The sequence below is a fragment of the Heteronotia binoei genome, unplaced genomic scaffold (genome assembly GCF_032191835.1).
Source record: "Heteronotia binoei isolate CCM8104 ecotype False Entrance Well unplaced genomic scaffold, APGP_CSIRO_Hbin_v1 ptg000648l, whole genome shotgun sequence".
Taxonomy (NCBI): domain Eukaryota; kingdom Metazoa; phylum Chordata; class Lepidosauria; order Squamata; family Gekkonidae; genus Heteronotia; species Heteronotia binoei.
Genome location: NW_026800061.1, coordinates 107,207 through 124,312, shown reverse-complemented (window position 1 = coordinate 124,312; position 17,106 = coordinate 107,207). Strand labels below are relative to the sequence as shown.

At 42.7% G+C, this 17,106-nt stretch overlaps 1 protein-coding gene across 2 annotated transcripts in view; it reads left to right on the top strand.

The window, feature by feature from the left end:
- The window catches only part of LOC132590752 (protein lin-7 homolog A), a 104,092-nt gene that overhangs the window by 19,526 nt on the left and 67,460 nt on the right, over positions 1–17,106 (top strand). Inside the window, exon 2 of one of the 2 annotated variants that reach the window (XM_060263664.1) lies at positions 10,111–10,229. In XM_060263664.1, the coding sequence (XP_060119647.1) occupies positions 10,111–10,229 (119 nt within the window). The remainder of the gene's footprint in view (positions 1–10,110; positions 10,230–17,106) is intronic. The other variant, XM_060263665.1, reaches the window with a different exon arrangement.

Here is a 17,106-nt window from a genome sequence, read left to right as displayed (position 1 = left end):
AGTAGAGTAAGAATTATGAAAGAACTGCCAAGACAAGTGTTAACTGACAGAAAAGCATATAAAAATTGACAGAAAAACTATGTGTCAATGGAATGAGGTATAGATGGATAATAGCTGAAGGTCTGAGCTTTGAACTTCAAGGGAAAAGGATTACAATCACAAATACACAGGAACTGCAAAGATTTTATGAAGAAGATAAAGAATTTGCACCATGATGGATTACAAATTGATATCTTGGAATGTAAATGGACTAAATTCACCACAAAAAAGAAAGGCAACATTTCATTGGATAAAAAAACAAAATTGTAATATAGTATGTTTGCAAGAAGTGCACATTAAACAAAAGGATTATAAATTTTTATGGAATAAACAATTGGGACTAGAATTTTTTACACTGGCTGAACAGAAGAGAGGAGTAGTCTTTTATACTAACACTCTGTGTCACACAGTGGCCTATACACACACACACACACATTGTGGCTAATAGCCTCTGCTCCATATTTTCATCTAAGCCCTCCCCCCTGAAGCTGGCTATGCTTGTAGCCTCCACCATCTCCTGTGGTGGTGAATTCCGCAGGTTAATCACCCTTTGGGTGAAGAAATTCTTCTTTCTATTTGTTTTAACCTGACTGATCAGCAAATTCATTGAATGCCCACGAGTTCTTGTATTGTGAGAAAGGGAGAAAAGTACTTATTGCTCTGCTTTCTCCATCCCATGCATAATCTTATAAACCTCTATCGTGTCACCCCGCAGTCGACGTTTCTCTGAGCTAAAGAGCCCCAAGCGTTTTAACCTTTCTTCATAGGGAAAGTGTTCCAAACCTTTAATCATTCTAGTTGCCCTTTTCTACACTTATTTCCAATGCTATAATACACTTTTTGAGGTGCAGTGACCAGAACTGTACACAGTATTCCAAATGAGCCCACACCATCAATTTATACAGGGGGGCATTATACCGGCTGCTTTGTTTTCAATCCCCTTCCTAATAATTCCCAGCGTGGCGTTGGCCTTTTTTATTGCAATTGCACACTGTCTTGACATTTTTTCAGTGAGTTATCTACCACGACCCCCAAGATCTCTCTCTTGGTCAGTCTCTACCGGTTCACACCCCATCAACTTGTATTTGTAGCCGGGATTCTTGGCCCCGATGTGCATTACTTTGCACTTGGCCACATTGAACCTCATCTGCCACGTTGTCGCCCACTCACCCAGCCTCAACAGACCCCTTTGGAGTGCCTCGCAATCCTCTCTGGTTCTCACCACCCTGAATAATTTAGTGTCATCTGCAAACTTGGCTACTTTGCTGCTTACTCCCGACTCTGGATCATTAATGAACAAGTTAAAGAGCATGAGTTGTATCGACACGCAACCTGATGTTAAAGGGACGTGTTACACGTATAATGTTAGCTGTGTTCAGTTTTAAAGCCATCATTTTATTCGTTGGGTATGTCTCCTCTCCAAACTATGTCTGCTTAGAACCGTTGCATCTCCACAATTCTCTAAATAACGTCTGTGTAGCAAAACACGCTTTCCCCAAACAATATGAAGCCTGCTACACCTGTGGCTGACCCTCCTTTCCCCCTTAGGAAACATCCGGCATTCCTTGGGGTGGGCGGATCCCTAGCCTCGCATCGGGGACTGTTGCGTCACTCCCCCATAAGGAAACATACAGCGTTCGTTTTTTGTGTGTGCACGCGCATGTGTGGGCAGGGCAGCTGTCACTTTGGAATGCAGCTTGATGATGATAGGGGCCCCATATCTACTACTTTTGATATACTACTTGATATACAGTACAATTGGTTTTAAGCAAAACATAGGGGTTTTATCTAACAGCAGAAACAATTTGAAGATTTCGGTACAAAAGGTTATCCTCTAGGATTTGTTTGTGTGGAATATGCTGTTTGTACTTCAACATATATAGTTTGGTTCTTCTTTATTGGAGCAATGACCATGTACAAAAAATCAGGCAAGTTATTTTGAGAGGAGGGGATGTTCTGGTGTAAATTGGACCCTTAGATTCCCTTAAGTGAAACCATAGTTTATAGCTATATGTATCTCAGAGCTATATGCATGCAAAGATATACACTAAATTATGAATAATAGTTATAGATTACCCCCTGTGTTTAATGATACAGAAGCACATCTGTGCCATTTGTTACCAGGGGACCAAAGGCAGTATACGTGTGTGCTTTTTCACAAGTGTACCTCCAAGTCCTGGGGTAAGAGGACCTTTTAATTTGTGTTTATATAGATAAAAACCTGAGGCAATACCTTGGGAAAGTATCATGGTAGAAGACAGAGGGAAACAGTACTGAAGTACAGTCTTTAACATACAAAAATAACAGGAATGAGTAGAGAAAAGAATTAAGAAGGCAGCTTGGGAATCATTAAGCTACAAGTAACTGGCTGGGATACAGAATCACTCAAGCATTTGATGAATGAGTTTTCAACAAGATATTCTTATTGGAAGCTGAACTGCTTATGCTAGGGGGTGTCAAGTGTCTGGCCTGCAGGCCAAATCAGCCCACTCAGAACTTTGATCAGGCCCACAGGGCTCTTTCTTCCCCTTTGTCTTTTCAAAGGCTAAAGCAGGAAGCAAAGCTACAAAGAAAATGCGGAGTGGATTTTCCATTCTGGTCTGTGGGCACAGAGAACTGAATGGAAAATCCACTCCATGTTTTCCTTGCAACTTTGTCTGTGCTGCAATGTGCTTCAGTGGAGTGGAGCTCAGTGTAACTTCCCAGCATTCCTATGGCCAGCTGAAGCTTCCTGGAGTTGTGTCCTTGCACATAAAGGGTTGATGCTTTGAGCCAGCTTTGTCTCTGCTCAATGGACATGAGAACTGGTACCTACTGAGTACACTAACTTGGGAACCCACAGCCAAAGGGGGATATTACACTGGGGAGCCATTGCCAATCTGAGTAGATTTGGGGGGGTGGGGGTGGAAAGAAGCTTGTAATGCCCTACCCTGGCACGTTCATGTTTTCCCAGGCTGAGAGCATTTTATATTTTTAGTTTCTGCTGTGACAGCTGTGTTTTTTCTTAATGTTTTATTTTTAAAATTGCATTGCAAATTCCCACTATTCCCCCACCTTTCCATTTTAAACAAAATATTACAAGAGTTTTAAGCATGTTTGTATTTAAGTTAAAAATATCTTTGTGTTTGTTTGTGTCCTTTATAAAGTTTATATCTCTGCTCTCTGGCAGTACATTTTATGAAATGCATGGTTTGGCCCCACAAAGTCCCATTTATGTCAGATCCGGCCCTCCTAATAAATGAGTTCGACACCCCTGGCTTATGCTGTTCTCCCTCAGGCTAGCCTAGGAAGTGAGAACCCTCCCTCAGTGTTGTTACAAATGTACAATGTCCCCTGAAAAGGAGATGGGGAGGTAGGAGGAGCAAGGTTCTTCTCAGGTAACGCTCAGAGGATAGACAGTGACCTCAAAGGGATGGATATTGTGATAAAATGAGGAGAAGATTAAAGGGCAGAGCAGAAAATTCATACGTAGCCTGATCCAACAGTCTCAGTATTCTCCCTCAGTAGTTGGAAATAGCAAGGGTTGGAATGAGTTTTGTGCTGAGTATCTAGTGACAGAGAAGCAGTTCCAGAGTGAGACTGAACCTAGCTTGGTGACCTCAGCACTTCCTATTGAGACCAAATGCCATTAGCCACAAGCTAGGATCCTTCTTTCCACTGGGCCACTGGGGATTGAACAATCCAGAGATGTTCAGTGACTGGGTGAATGCTAGAATCTGTGCCCTCATCTAGAAAAATGTTGGAATCCAAGTTGCCATCCGTGAATTTGAAATTTTCTTTGTGGGATACATCTTAGTGATAAAATGGAGGGGATGTGGGTCTGCTAGAAACAATAGGGACACCTGGATGGCAAGTGCAAGGTGGCAAGTACAGTTCATGCCATCAAAGAATGGGCAGGAAGTCGGCATTGAAGGATTTGCTGGAGGCTGCACCCCAAACTCCCCCAACCGTTGGTTCATTGAGTCAATGATTGAATTCACTCCAGAGAGAAAAATATTCTAGTCAGCTTAATGCTGAGGTATTTTTTTATTGACCAAGGAAAAAACCTAATATCAAAAATAATCCAATAGAGCATTAGGCAAACACCCCGAAATAAAAATAAGGAACATTCCTTGTCTGCTCACCAAGCTCTTCAAAAGTGAGTATTTGAAAAGAAGCAAGAAATGGTGGAAAGGACCGTCTACTTATACCTTTCTGCTTACCTAAAGGATTCACTGCAAGATGCCACTCTGAAATGGGGTAGTCTCTGACAAGAACCAGACCCTTCGTCCATACCATAGGTAAGAATTCTTTGTTCAGCAGTGAACTCTTACCTAGATATATAGGGTTTTTTCTATGTTCAGTGAGTATAGTGCCTCAGATACTTATCTCTTAAAGTTTATGCTAGCCTGGAACATGGAGGCCAAGCTAGGAAGGTACATTTGGAGGGCAAAGCTTTACTTTTTACACTTAGGTTGTCAGCAGGAAAGCAGAGACTTGTGGGATAATTGAACCAAGGAATATGTTAGCTATTTTAAAACCTATATACAGGGTTCGTTTTGTAAGAGAAAAGGTGGTGGAACTCATCCAGGGATTATTATGCAGCTGCACCTACTATTCAATGGACAAGGTGAGAAGGAGGAGGTGGAACTGTCAGAAAGGTTCAGGAGCTGTGCTCCTGTGAGCTCCCGCTGAATCTGAGGCCTGCCTATATAACACAAAAGAACAGAAGGGCCCAGGTTCATGTAACCCCAAATTCTGCAATAGTTTTCCCTCTCTGAGACTTGGGCCTTTCTGTCTCATCTCTAGAATTTAGCCCACCCATCCTGCTGCAGCTGGTGCATGGGTATGTTAACAGTGAGAGGCTTGGTTCTCATAGAAGCAGAAATACAAAAAGATAGTGATGGTAGACAGCTCATAATGCAACAAAAACACATTCTCATATATCACTAAGCATAATCCCGCTACTATCAGAACCTTTAGAAATAGAATCATAGAGTTGGAAGGGACCTCCAGGGTCATCTAGTCCAACCCCCTGCACAATGCAGGAAACTCACAAACACCTCCCCCTAAAGTCACAGGATCTTCATTGCTGTCAGATGGCCATCTAGCCTCTGTTTAAAAACCTCCAAGGAAGGAGAGCCCACCACCTCTCAAGGAAACACTTTTGATTTAATTTCAACCCATTGGTTCTGGTCCTACCTTCTGAACATATGAACATATGAAGCTGCCTTATACTGAATCAGACCCTTGGTCCATCAAAGTCAGTATTGTCTTCTCAGACTGGCAGCGGCTCTCCAGGGTCTCAAGCTGAAGTTTTTCACACCTATTTGCCTGGACCCTTTTTTGGAGATGCCAGGGATTGAACCTGGGACCTTCTGCTTACCAAGCAGATGCTCTACCACTGAGCCACCGTCCCTCCTTGTTTTCTGGGGCCACAGAAAACAATTCCACACCATCCTCTATATCAGGGGTGGGGAACCTCCATCCTGAGGGCCGCATATCACTTGGTGTGGCCCTTGGGGATTGCTGGACAGATACATAGATTGCCATGTGGCAGCCTCCCTGGGGCCTGGCTGGCCAGCGAGGATCGTGGGGCCCAGCTACGCTGTGCAGCAGCCTCCCCAGCGCCAGGCAGGGATCACAAGGCCCAGATGTACTGTGTGGCAGCCTCCCTGGGGCATTGCTGACCAGCCAGAATTGCTGCAGGGCCTGGAAAAGCTACTGTCACAGTTCAGTTTGCACTTGATTATCCCAGATGGTGTGGCCTAGTATGCTAATGAGTGTGTGACCTGATATGCTAATATTAGGGAATGTGGTCTAAAATGCTACTGAGTCCTGCTGGGCTTTTTCTACAAAAAAGCCCTGGACCTATGCATTTGCCTAGAGCAGCAGGCCGTGTGTATGTGTGTGTGCCAGATTAGTCTCTCCCCACATGACTTCAAATAGAAAAACAATTATTTGCATTAATTTTGCTGGCCTGAATCATTCTCCCCCGGAGGAGCACTGTTTTTTTAGTCGATAATTTTTTATGGCCCGCGAATGATGCCTCCTCTCCAGGCTAAACATCCCCAGCTCCTTCAACCTTTCCTCATAGGACTTGGTCTCCAGACCCCTCACCATCTTCACCATCTCCCTCCTCTGGACCCATTCCGCTTGTCTATATCCATCTTAAAATGTGGTGCCCAAAAGTGAACACAATACTCCAGTTGAGGTCTTACCACAGCAGAGTAAAGTGATACCATCACATCATGTGATCTGAATATTATACTTCTGTTGATACAGCCCAAAATTGCATTTGCCTTTTTAGCCACCGCATCATACTGTTGACTCATGTTCAGTGTATGATCCACTAAGAGAGTCAGTTTGGTGTAGTAGTTAAGTGTGTGGACTCTTATCTGGGAGAACCGGATTTGATTCCCCACTCCTCCACTTGCAGCTGCTGGAATGGCCTTGGGTCAGCCATAGCTCTGGCAGAGGATGCCCTTGAAAGGGCAGCTGCTGTGAGAGCCCTCTCAGCCTCACCCACCTCACAGAGTGTCTGTTATGGGGGAGGAAGGTAAAAGAGATTGTGAGCTGCTCTGAGACTCTTCGGAGTGGAGGGCGGGATATAAATCCAGTATCTTCTTCTAAGACCCCTATATCCTTTTTGCACATACTACTGCTAAGACAAGTCTCCCCCATCCTATAACCATGCGTTGGATTTTCCTACCTAAATGCAGAACTTTATGTGTATCCCTGTTAAAATTCATTTTATTGATTTTAGCCCAGTTTTCCAGCCTGTCAAGGTCATCCTGTATCCTGTTTCTGTCATCTTCTGTGTTTGCAGCCCCAAATGATTCAACCCATCAGGATACATCTGGTAACCAACTCCAGAATTTAAAGCCACATTATGAAATACTTTTAAACTGCATCCTTGAGGTCTTTTAATACTGTTACAGTATGTCCAGAGATATTCACATAAAAACAATACTCCTGGTGTATATAAGCACACACTCCTCCGTGCTGAGCTAGCATTGTGTCTAATGCCAATCTATTTTGAATTACCATTTTTGCTGCTGAGTTCATTTCTGTTTGTAAATTCTGTATTGCTAATATTGTGAGATTGAAGCTTTAGTTCAGCAGACATTAACCAGCACCTTTTCAAATTCAGCTACCCCCTCATGTAGTAGCAACCACCTAACTGTTGAATGGAAGTGTGTTGGTATCTGATAAGAGGATTTATCATGCCTTCCCTTTTGAGGTGTTGAACAAACTTCCAATATTAGGCATATCAGATGAATGCATCTGATGTTTCTAATTTTGGAAGTTTTGCACATCACATAAAAAGGAAAGGCAGATGGCTTTGTCCATAAATTTGACTAAGTTTCTCGTGAAGTCTGCAATATGAAGAAAATTCTGGAGTGATTTTAGAACAGTGGTCCCCAATCTTTTTGGCACCAGGGACCGGTGACTTGCCCACTGCGGCCCCAGGGCCAGCAGGGTGGGGAAACTGAATTTGCTCTCCCCCCTGTGCCGCCTCACTGCCCCCCCCCCCCGTGGTGCCTCTTCCTCCCTCTGTTTTTACCATGTTAAGCTGGGGAAAGCACCTTCCTGGCTCTTTAAAAGCTCAACCCCACCCCTCCCCCCTGCGGCAGCAGTGGTGAGCAGACCGCTGAACAAGCAGCACTGCTCTTGCCTCTGGAGGCAAGGGTAGCACTGCTTGTTCAGCGGTCACTCGCCGCCGCTGCCACGGTTTCCCCTGTGGATCAGCTGATTGGCAGAAGGGGGTGAGCTTTTAAAGAGCCTGGAAGGCGCTTTCCCTGACTTAACATTGTAAAAACAGAGGGAGGAGGAGGCACCGCGGTGTGGGGGTGGAGAGACTGCAGGGTACCACAGGGGGGACCGAGGCTGGCAGCCTGGTTGCTGATGGGCCACGGACCGGTACTGGTCCAAGGGATGGGGACCGCTGTTTTAAAAGATACATTCTTAATTGTTAATCTTTTAATGTAGTCAAAATGTAGTAAAAAAATAAATGCAGGTTTGGGGGGGTGGGTGGGAAGAAGCAGCTGAAGCAAGAAAAGGGGAGAGGCTGGGGGGGGGGGGGTTGCAAGGAAGGGAAAGAGGAAATCGCAGAAGAGAAAATAGATGCCCCCTGCAAGTCTTCACAGGTCCCCTGCTTGTGTTACATTTTTACTTTTCTTTTCTTTAAAGCTCTAGTTATCTCTTAGCCCATCAGACGCAAACCTTTGCAATATGCAAGGTAGGAGGGGAAGAATTCTGCAATTCTTATCATCCAAAAGTCCAGGGTACGGGTGGAGAGACAGCTTCTTTCAATTATTTTATCTTTTATTTGTACCTTTTCTCCCTGGGTGAGCAGCTTCGTCATTTCTGATAATGCTAGTCATCATTTTGGAAAAGGGATTGTATGTGGTTATTTATTTCATCTCTGCCCCCCATCATTGCTGTTTAGAGCACTAACCATCTGTTGGGTGAGGAGGATATGGTGCATGCAGGCTTCTGCTGTATATGAAGATCAAGAGAGAATACATTTTAATTAAAACACACATGAAAATCCTTGGCACATAGCCAGGAAGTACACAGAAAGATTGGTAGAGCTTCTGGTTTTCACAATGCCAGTGTTTCTTTCTCACATTTATATTTAATTTTTTTCTCCATTTTGAACAAAATTAAATTGTGGTCCTGATGTGTTCCTACAAGTTTTGGTCTTTCCTGTTTTGCAGTTTCACAGTAATAATATCGTTTTAAAGAATATGAATCAAACATGCAAATTAAGATTTTCTCAAAATCCTGGATCTTTTATCATTTATAGAGTTATTAAAATGAACTTCAGAGTGTGCTAAAATCATTAGGAACTAGTAAAATAGAGTGTTAAATAGAATTAGAAAAAATAAAGATTAATTATCCTTCCCCTAGCAATTGTCCCTGTGCAATCTCTGCAAATGAGATTTGCACATGAGATATGGTACTGATGTATGGTACTGATATAGGAAGTTGTCAAGACAGTTATTAGTAGGATGATATAGTAATTTACATAATAAACATATCTGCAAAAATAGACAAGTGGATGTACATGGGTAATCAAAATATTTTCTCTTAATAATTTCTTAGGCATTCAGTTTACATTATCATTTTGATTGGACCAGCTGTACTGTTGCAGCTAGACAGTAAGGTTTCAAAGTAAATGAAATTCTTATTTAAAAGCTTAAAATGAATAGACCCCCACCACTGAGTCTTGAAAGCTACTGGCATAATATAAAGTAAGAGTGTTGTTAAACACCTAGCAGGTCACAATAATTGATGCTAATTTGTGTATTGTAAATTGTGCTGGCTAGAATTATCCTGAAATACACTATTAGCTAGCAGTTTTTGGGCCAGTGTCTTTCAGCCTGTCAGCTAGCTAGTTTGATATTTGTTTTTAGACAGCTTCCGTTTCGCTTACCCTAAATGACTTGCATCTTTTAAAGTTCCAAAATGTTAGGCAATGATGTTTTAGCTGTGGGGAGTTAAGAAGGCATCTACGATACTCTTGTTTTATATGGAGTCATTACATTCTGCCTCAACATTACATTTTGCAAACAAAGTACAAGGTTATGTGTCAGCCGTGCAATAGTGCAAGACAGAACTGTCCCCTGGGTCCTTTTAAACACTTGGATCACTGTACTATTCAGTTCCATCCCTGAAGTTATTTCTACATGGAAAACAAAAATTTAAAATTCTGTCTGGCCAAAGATCTATGCTTCTAGCTTGCAAATCAAGAACTACACAAGTCTGGGCTGCTTGCTTAGCTGGATGATCAGCTTCCATGTAAAGTTTCAAAATATACCTTCAACTTCATGCCCACTTTCCTGCTTCTCATATATTTTGCAGACTAAGATTGCAGCCTAAAGCAATATGTTTAGTTAAAGAACCGAAAATGCAAAGCTGAACTTGATCTTATTAGTACAGAGGAAAAAAATTAAAATCACTGTGGTATTAGAAAAGCTTGTATTTCAAATTATTTCAGTCACTCCTCTGTTTAGCTGGAACATAAACATGAATCATAATGTATGTGTCCCTCCCTAAACTTTTGCCCTATTTTTATATATTCAGATGTTGCCAGAGCCATTGAACTGCTGGAGAAGCTACAAGAATGTGGAGAAGTACCAGGACACAAACTACAGTCACTTAAAAAAGTACTGCAGAGTGAGTTTTGCACAGCTATCAGAGAGGTATGGTAATGAGGCCCTGGTATACTTTGTGGGGGTTGGGGATAGTGCTGCTTTTGACAAGGGTCAAATGAGGAGTGCAAGCCACTGAACAGTCCCCTGTGCTATTTAACTAAGTCAACTTTATCCCATGGATTATCTGTAAGTCATTCATTGGGTTTGATTAAAATCATTGTAGTAGTGAGGACACAATGGGTGTGATCACGGGAGATTTGGCCTGACCTAGCCATGCCTCTCCTCCATATTTAATGTGAACAGTCACACCTGCACATCTGCTCCCGAGTCCTACCCATACCTACCTCATTTTAGGATAGACTGGGAGTGGATTAAATAGCTACTGGGAACTTCCTGGTAGCAGATCTCTAAAGCACATGCAGGGTGCATTTCCCAGCTGTCTAAACGGCTGGGGCGCATGATGCACATGCCCCGTACGCGCAGGAGCAGTATGAATGCTCCTCTTGTGTGTGGGTGTGGCCTATGCCACTCCTGGCAGCAGGGTGGGGCCTGTATGACTGCCAGGGTGGGGCCTGTATGACTGCCAAAGAGTATTGGCTTTTTCAAAGCCGGAATACTGTTGCACCAAATTCCCCATGTGATCTCACCCAGTTGTAATGTCACAGTCATGTAATCTTTGGCCGAACAAGATACCTTAAATCAGTTGTTTTGGATACACCGCAAAATATTTCTGAATCAGTTTCAGCGCTGTAGTGATTTCTATCCCATTGAACTTTAGAAAGCTTTGTGGAGAAATGCAATTCATTGGTTGTTGTTTGGATAAAGAAATATTAGTTGATTAACTGTATGAGTTTTAGTGATTGACTGAAGGCATAAATTTACATATGACCAAACAAATTAAAGACAAAGGTATACATTCTTTTAAGATCACACCTGCTTACTTTGTAATGGGCAACATCTTAGAAGAGGGACTGCCTTCTGAACCAATTATGCACTTTTAAAAAATTCATTTTTAAATGAGTTCTGTGGGCTCAATTAGGGAAGGCATCATAGATCAAACAACAAACATCCCAAACCTAAGACCCACCCAGCAAGTGTATATTGCTGATGCTGGCACCACTCATTGATATCCTGTGCAGAGGGGAGATATGTAACAAAAACATTGACCAATTTCACACTAGACCTTTGGTCCTGGTTTAGCCCTGTCCCCAAGCTGACATTCTACACTAAAATCATAGAATCACAGAGTCATAGAGTTGGTTTCTCTGATTCTAGTGTAGAATGTCAGTTTGGAACAGGGCTAAACCAGGATTAAAGGTCTAGTGCAAAACTGGTCATCTTTTGGTCAAGTATGGAGAGCACAGCAGGAGTTCATAGCTACCATGACTCAAGAGCAGTGTGTCAGCAGCTCCCCCATGACAGGAGGATTTACAGCCAACTTGCTTACCCTGATGTAGCCAATAGCTATGCCTTTGATGTCAGGGCACTGCACCCATCCCTAAATTATATCTAGGGAACACAGCCTCCTGTACTGTAAAGAGCATGGTGGGGTGACCATGAGGAACTTTAGAATGAACATATTCCAGTTAGTTTTGTGAATGTGGGCTTAACTCCCTGTCTACAATGTAGTCCCTTTTAGTCATGTACACACGCTGGGAAGGAAACACAAAGCCATTCCAGCCTCAACTTTCAATTACTTCTGTAGGTTACTCAGTAGAGGAAATCCTAATAGAATGTGCAAGATCTCTGCCACAGTTAGGGTTCATCATAGGCTGCACAAAGCTCAGGAGCACCAGCCTTTTGCCAGACAAGGGAAATGAGGGTATGACGTTCCAACCTAGGATCAGCATAGGGGTAGTACATAAACACCTAGTTTCTTTAAACGAAACTAAGTCCTTAGGGCCAGATGAACTACTTCCAATGGTTCTAAAAGAGCTTGCAGATGTAATTTCTGAACTTCTGGCTATTATTTTTGAGAATTCTTGGAGAACAAGAGAGGTGCCGGAAGATTGGAGGTGAACAAATGTTGTCCCCCATCTTCAAGAAGGGGAAAAAGGAGGATCTGGGTAACTACCGACCCATCAGCTTGACATCTATCCCTGGTAAAGTTTTAGAAGAAATCATCAAACAGTCAGTCCTGGAACATTTAAAAATGATGGCTGTGATTACTAAGAGCCAGCATGGGTTTCTCAAGAACAAGTCATGTCAGACTAACCTGATCTCTTTTTTTGAGAAAGTGACTGCCTTTCTGAATCAGGGAATGTCGTAGTCATCGTTTATCTTGATTTCAGTAAGGCTTTTGATAAGGTTCCACATACTATCCTTGTTGACAAGTTGGTAAAATGTGGTTTAGATCCTGTTAACATTAGGTGGATCTGTAACTGGTTGACAGAATGCACCCAAAGAGTGTTTGTGAATGGGTCCTCATCCTCTTGGAGAGGAGTGACAAGTGGAGTGCCTCAAGGATCTGTCCTGGGACCTGTTTTGTTCAACATCTTTATAAATGATTTGGATGAAGGTATAGAGGGAATACTTATTAAATTTGCCGATTATGCTAAATTGGGAGGGGTTGCAAATACAGTAGAAGATAGAAACAGGATACAGGATGACCTTGACAGGTTGGAAAACTGGGCTAAAACCAATGAAATAAATTTTAACAGGGATACATGTAAAGTTCTGCATTTAGGTAGGAAAAATCCAATGCATGGTTATAGGATGGGAGAGACTTGGCTTAGCAGTAATATGTGTGAAAAGGATCTAGGGGTCTTAGTGGACCATATGCTGCTATTTAAGAAGGATATAGACAGTGTGATGTGGTGGCTAAAAAGGGAAATACAATTTTGGGCTGTATCAACAGAAGTATATTGTCCAGATCATGTGAAGTGATGGTATCGCTTTACTCTGCTCTGGTAAGACCTCACCTGGAGTATTGTGTTCAGTTTTGGGCACCACATTTTAAGAAGGATATAGACAAGTTGAAATGGGTCCAAAGGTGGGTGACGAAGATGGTGAGGGGTCTGGAGACCAAGTCCTATGAAGAAAGGTTGAAGGATCTGGGCATGTTTATCCTGGAGAGGAGGCGGCTGAGAGGTGATATGATCACCATCTTCAAGTACTTGAAGGGCTGTCTGTGTTTTCTGTGGCCCCGGAAGGTAAGACCAGAACCAGTGGGTTGAAATTAAATCAAAAGAGTTTCCGGCTCAACATCAGGAAGAACTTCCTGACCTTTAGAGTGGTTCCTCAGTGGAAAAGGCTTCCTCAGTAGGTGGTGGGCTCTCCTTCCTTGGAGGATTTTAAACAGAGGCTAGATGGCCATCTGACAGCAATGATCCTGTGAATTTAGGGGGAGGTATTTGTGAGTTTCCTGCATTGTTCAGCGGGTTGGACTAGATGATCCTTCCAACTCTATGTTTCTATATAGGTTGGACTTCAGGAAAGCAAATTTTGAGAAACTTAAAGTTATGCTAGGTAGAATCCCATGGCCAGAAATACTGAAGGAGAAGGGAGTTCAAGAGGGGTGGGAGTTTCTTAAAAGCACAATATAGAAGGCATAATTACATATGATTCATATGAGAAGAAAAAATGGCAGGAGCATAAAGAAGCTAGGGTAGCTCCATAAACCACATTGTAAGGACTTGAGAAGTAAAAAAGACTCATTTAGGACATGGATACAAATGGATACAGATTTAGGAAATTAATACAAACAAATAACGGTGCAGAGAGAAATTTGTAGGGAGAAAGGAAAGCTAAAGTTCAGTATGAGCTTAGGCTAGCAAGAGATGCTAAAAAAACAACATAAAAGGTTCTTTTCTTATGTTCAAAGTAAGAAAAAGAGCTTGGGTGCATGGTAGGCCTCTTATGGGGACAGGATAGTAAAATTGTAACAGATGATGAAAAGATGGCAGAACTGCTCAAATCCTGCTTTTCCTCAATCTTCTCTTGTAAGGGGAATGGTGCTCAACCTGGCAGAAACAGAACACCTGATGAAGGAAGGGTGTTGTCGCCTAGAATCAATACAGGAGTAGTACGTAAATACCTAGTTTCTTTAACTGAAACTTAGTCCTTGGACCAGATTAACTGCATCCAAGGGTACTAAAAACCTTGTGGATGTAATTTCTAAGCCTATGGCCGTTATTTTTCAGAATTCTTGGCAAACAGTTGAGGTGCTAGAAGATTGGAGGTGAGCAAATGTCCCCGTCTTCAAGAAGGTGGGGGGGAGAATCCAAGTAACTACCAACCTATCAGTTTGGCGTCTACACCTCGAAAAGTTTTAGAACAAATAATCAGTACTTCAGCATTTAGAAAGGACAGCTGTGATTACCAAGTTACTGGGTTTTTCAAGAACACGTCAAGTCAGACTAACCTTATCACTTTTTTTGAGAAAGTTGCTATCTTGCTGGATCAGAGGAATGCTGTAGACATAATTTATCTTGATATCAGTGAGGTTTTTGATAAGGTTCCACATAATATTCTTGTTGACAAGTTGGTAAAATGCGGTTTGGATCCTATTATTAAGAACATAAGAGAAGCCATGCTAGATCAGGCCAATGGCCCATCCAGTCCAACACTCTGTGTCACAAAGTGGCAAAAAAATTATGTGTATATATATATATATATATATATATATATATATATATATATATATATATATATATATACACACACACACACACACACACTCTGTGCCTAATAGCCACTGATGGACTTCTGCTCCATATTTTTATCTAAACCCCTCTTGAAGGTGGCTATGCTTGTGACCGCCACCACCTCCTGTGGCAGTGAATTCCACATGTTAATCACCCTTTGGGTGAAGAAGTACTTCCTTTTATCTGTTTTAACCTGTCTGCTCAGCAATTTCATCGAATGCCCACAAGTTCTTGTATTTTGAGAAAGGGAGAAAAGTACTTCTTTCTCTACTTTCTCCATCCCATGCATTATCTTGTAAACCTCTATCATGTCACCCCGCAGTCGACGTTTCTCCAAGCTAAAGAGTCCCAAGCGTTTCAACCTTTCTTCATAGGGAAAGTGTTCCAGCCCTTTAATCATTCTAGTTGCCCTTTTCTGGACTTTCTCCAATGCTATAATATTCTTTTTGAGGTGCGGCGACCAGAACTGCACACAGTACTCCAAATGAGACCGCACCATCGATTTATTCAGGGCATTATGATACTGGCTGATTTGTTTTCAATTCCCTTCCTAATAATTCCCAGCATGGCGTTGGCCTTTTTTATTGCAAACGCACACTGTCTTGACATTTTCAGTGAGTTATCTACCACGACCCCAAGATCTCTCTCTTGGTCAGTCTTTGCCAGTTCACATCCCATCAACTTGTATTTGTAGCTGGGATTCTTGGCCCCAATGTGCATTACTTTGCACTTGGCCACATTGAACCGCATCTGCCACGTTGACGCCCACTCACCCAGCCTCAACAGATCCCTTTGGAGCTCCTCACAATCCTCTCTGGTTCTCACCACCCTGAAGAATTTAGTGTCATCCGCAAACTTGGCCACTTCACTGCTCACTCTCAACTCTAAATCATTTATGAACAAGTTAAAGAGCATGGGACCCAATACTGAGCCCTGCGGCACCCCACTGCTTACCGTCCTCTACTGCGAAGACTGCCCATTTATACTCACTCTCTGCTTCCTATTACTCAGCCAGTTTTTGATCCACAAGAGGACCTGTCCTTTTACTCCATGACTCTCAAGCTTTCTAAGGAGCCTTTGATGAGGAACTTTATCAAAAGCTTTCTGGAAGTCAAGGTAAACAACATCTATCGGGTCTCCTTTGTCCACATGTTTGTTCACCCCCTCAAAGAAATGTAACAGGTTAGTGAGGCAAGATCTTCCCTTGCAGAACCCATGCTGAGTCTTCCTTAATAACCCGTGTTCATCAATGTGCCTACTCATTCTGTCCTTGATAATGCTTTCTACCAACTTTCCCGGTATTGAAGTCAGACCGACTGGCCTGTAATTTCCCGGATCTCCTCTGGAACCCTTTTTAAAGATGGGGGTGACATTTGCTACCTTCCAGTCCTCAGGAACGGAGGCAGTTTTCAATGAAAGATTACAGATTTTTGTTAGAAGATCCACACATTCAACTTTGAGTTCTTTCAGAACTCTCGGATGTATGCCATCCGGACCTGGTGACTCATTAGTTTTTAATTTGTCTGCTCACCCCACCTCCAACCCTTCCCTCCCTATCCTTCTGATATATGCAGGAATCACCGTGTCCCACTGATTCTCCTAATTCCACCAAGTTTCTGAAATTTCCACAATGTCTATGTTTTCTCCCAACACTAAACATTCCAATTCACCAATTTTACTTCGAACACTTCTAGCATTTGCATACAAACATCTATAATTTCCCAGGCAAGCTAGGCCCGCCACCTTCCTCCTGCCCCCTCGAGACTCTGGCAGACAGTCCATACTGTTTGTCACCATCACAGTGGACAACTCTGATCCGTTACCCGGTAGAAAAATAGCAGCCAACCCTTCATCTCTTTGAGACGAGTCCTCCCAAACCAGAGACATTTCATCTCCTGTCGGCTTTCCCCCAAGTTTTAGTTTAAAAACTGCTCTGCCACCTTTTTGATTTTAAGCGCCAGCAGCTTGGTTCCATCCGGGGACAAGTGGAGACCGTCTCTTTCGTATAGCTCCCGCTTGTTCCAGAAAGCATCCTAGTGCCTAACAAACTTAAACCCTTCCTCCTTACACCATCGTCTCATTTACACATTGAGACTTCTAATTTGTGCCTGTCTCTCCTGCCCTGCACGTGGAACAGGTAGCACTTCCGAGAAGGCTACCTTGGAGGTCCTGGCCTTAAGTCTCCCGCCTAGCAGCCTAAATTTTTCCTCCAGGACCTTACGACTGCATTTCCCCACATCGTTGGTGCCAACATGCACCACGACCACAGGCTCCTCCCC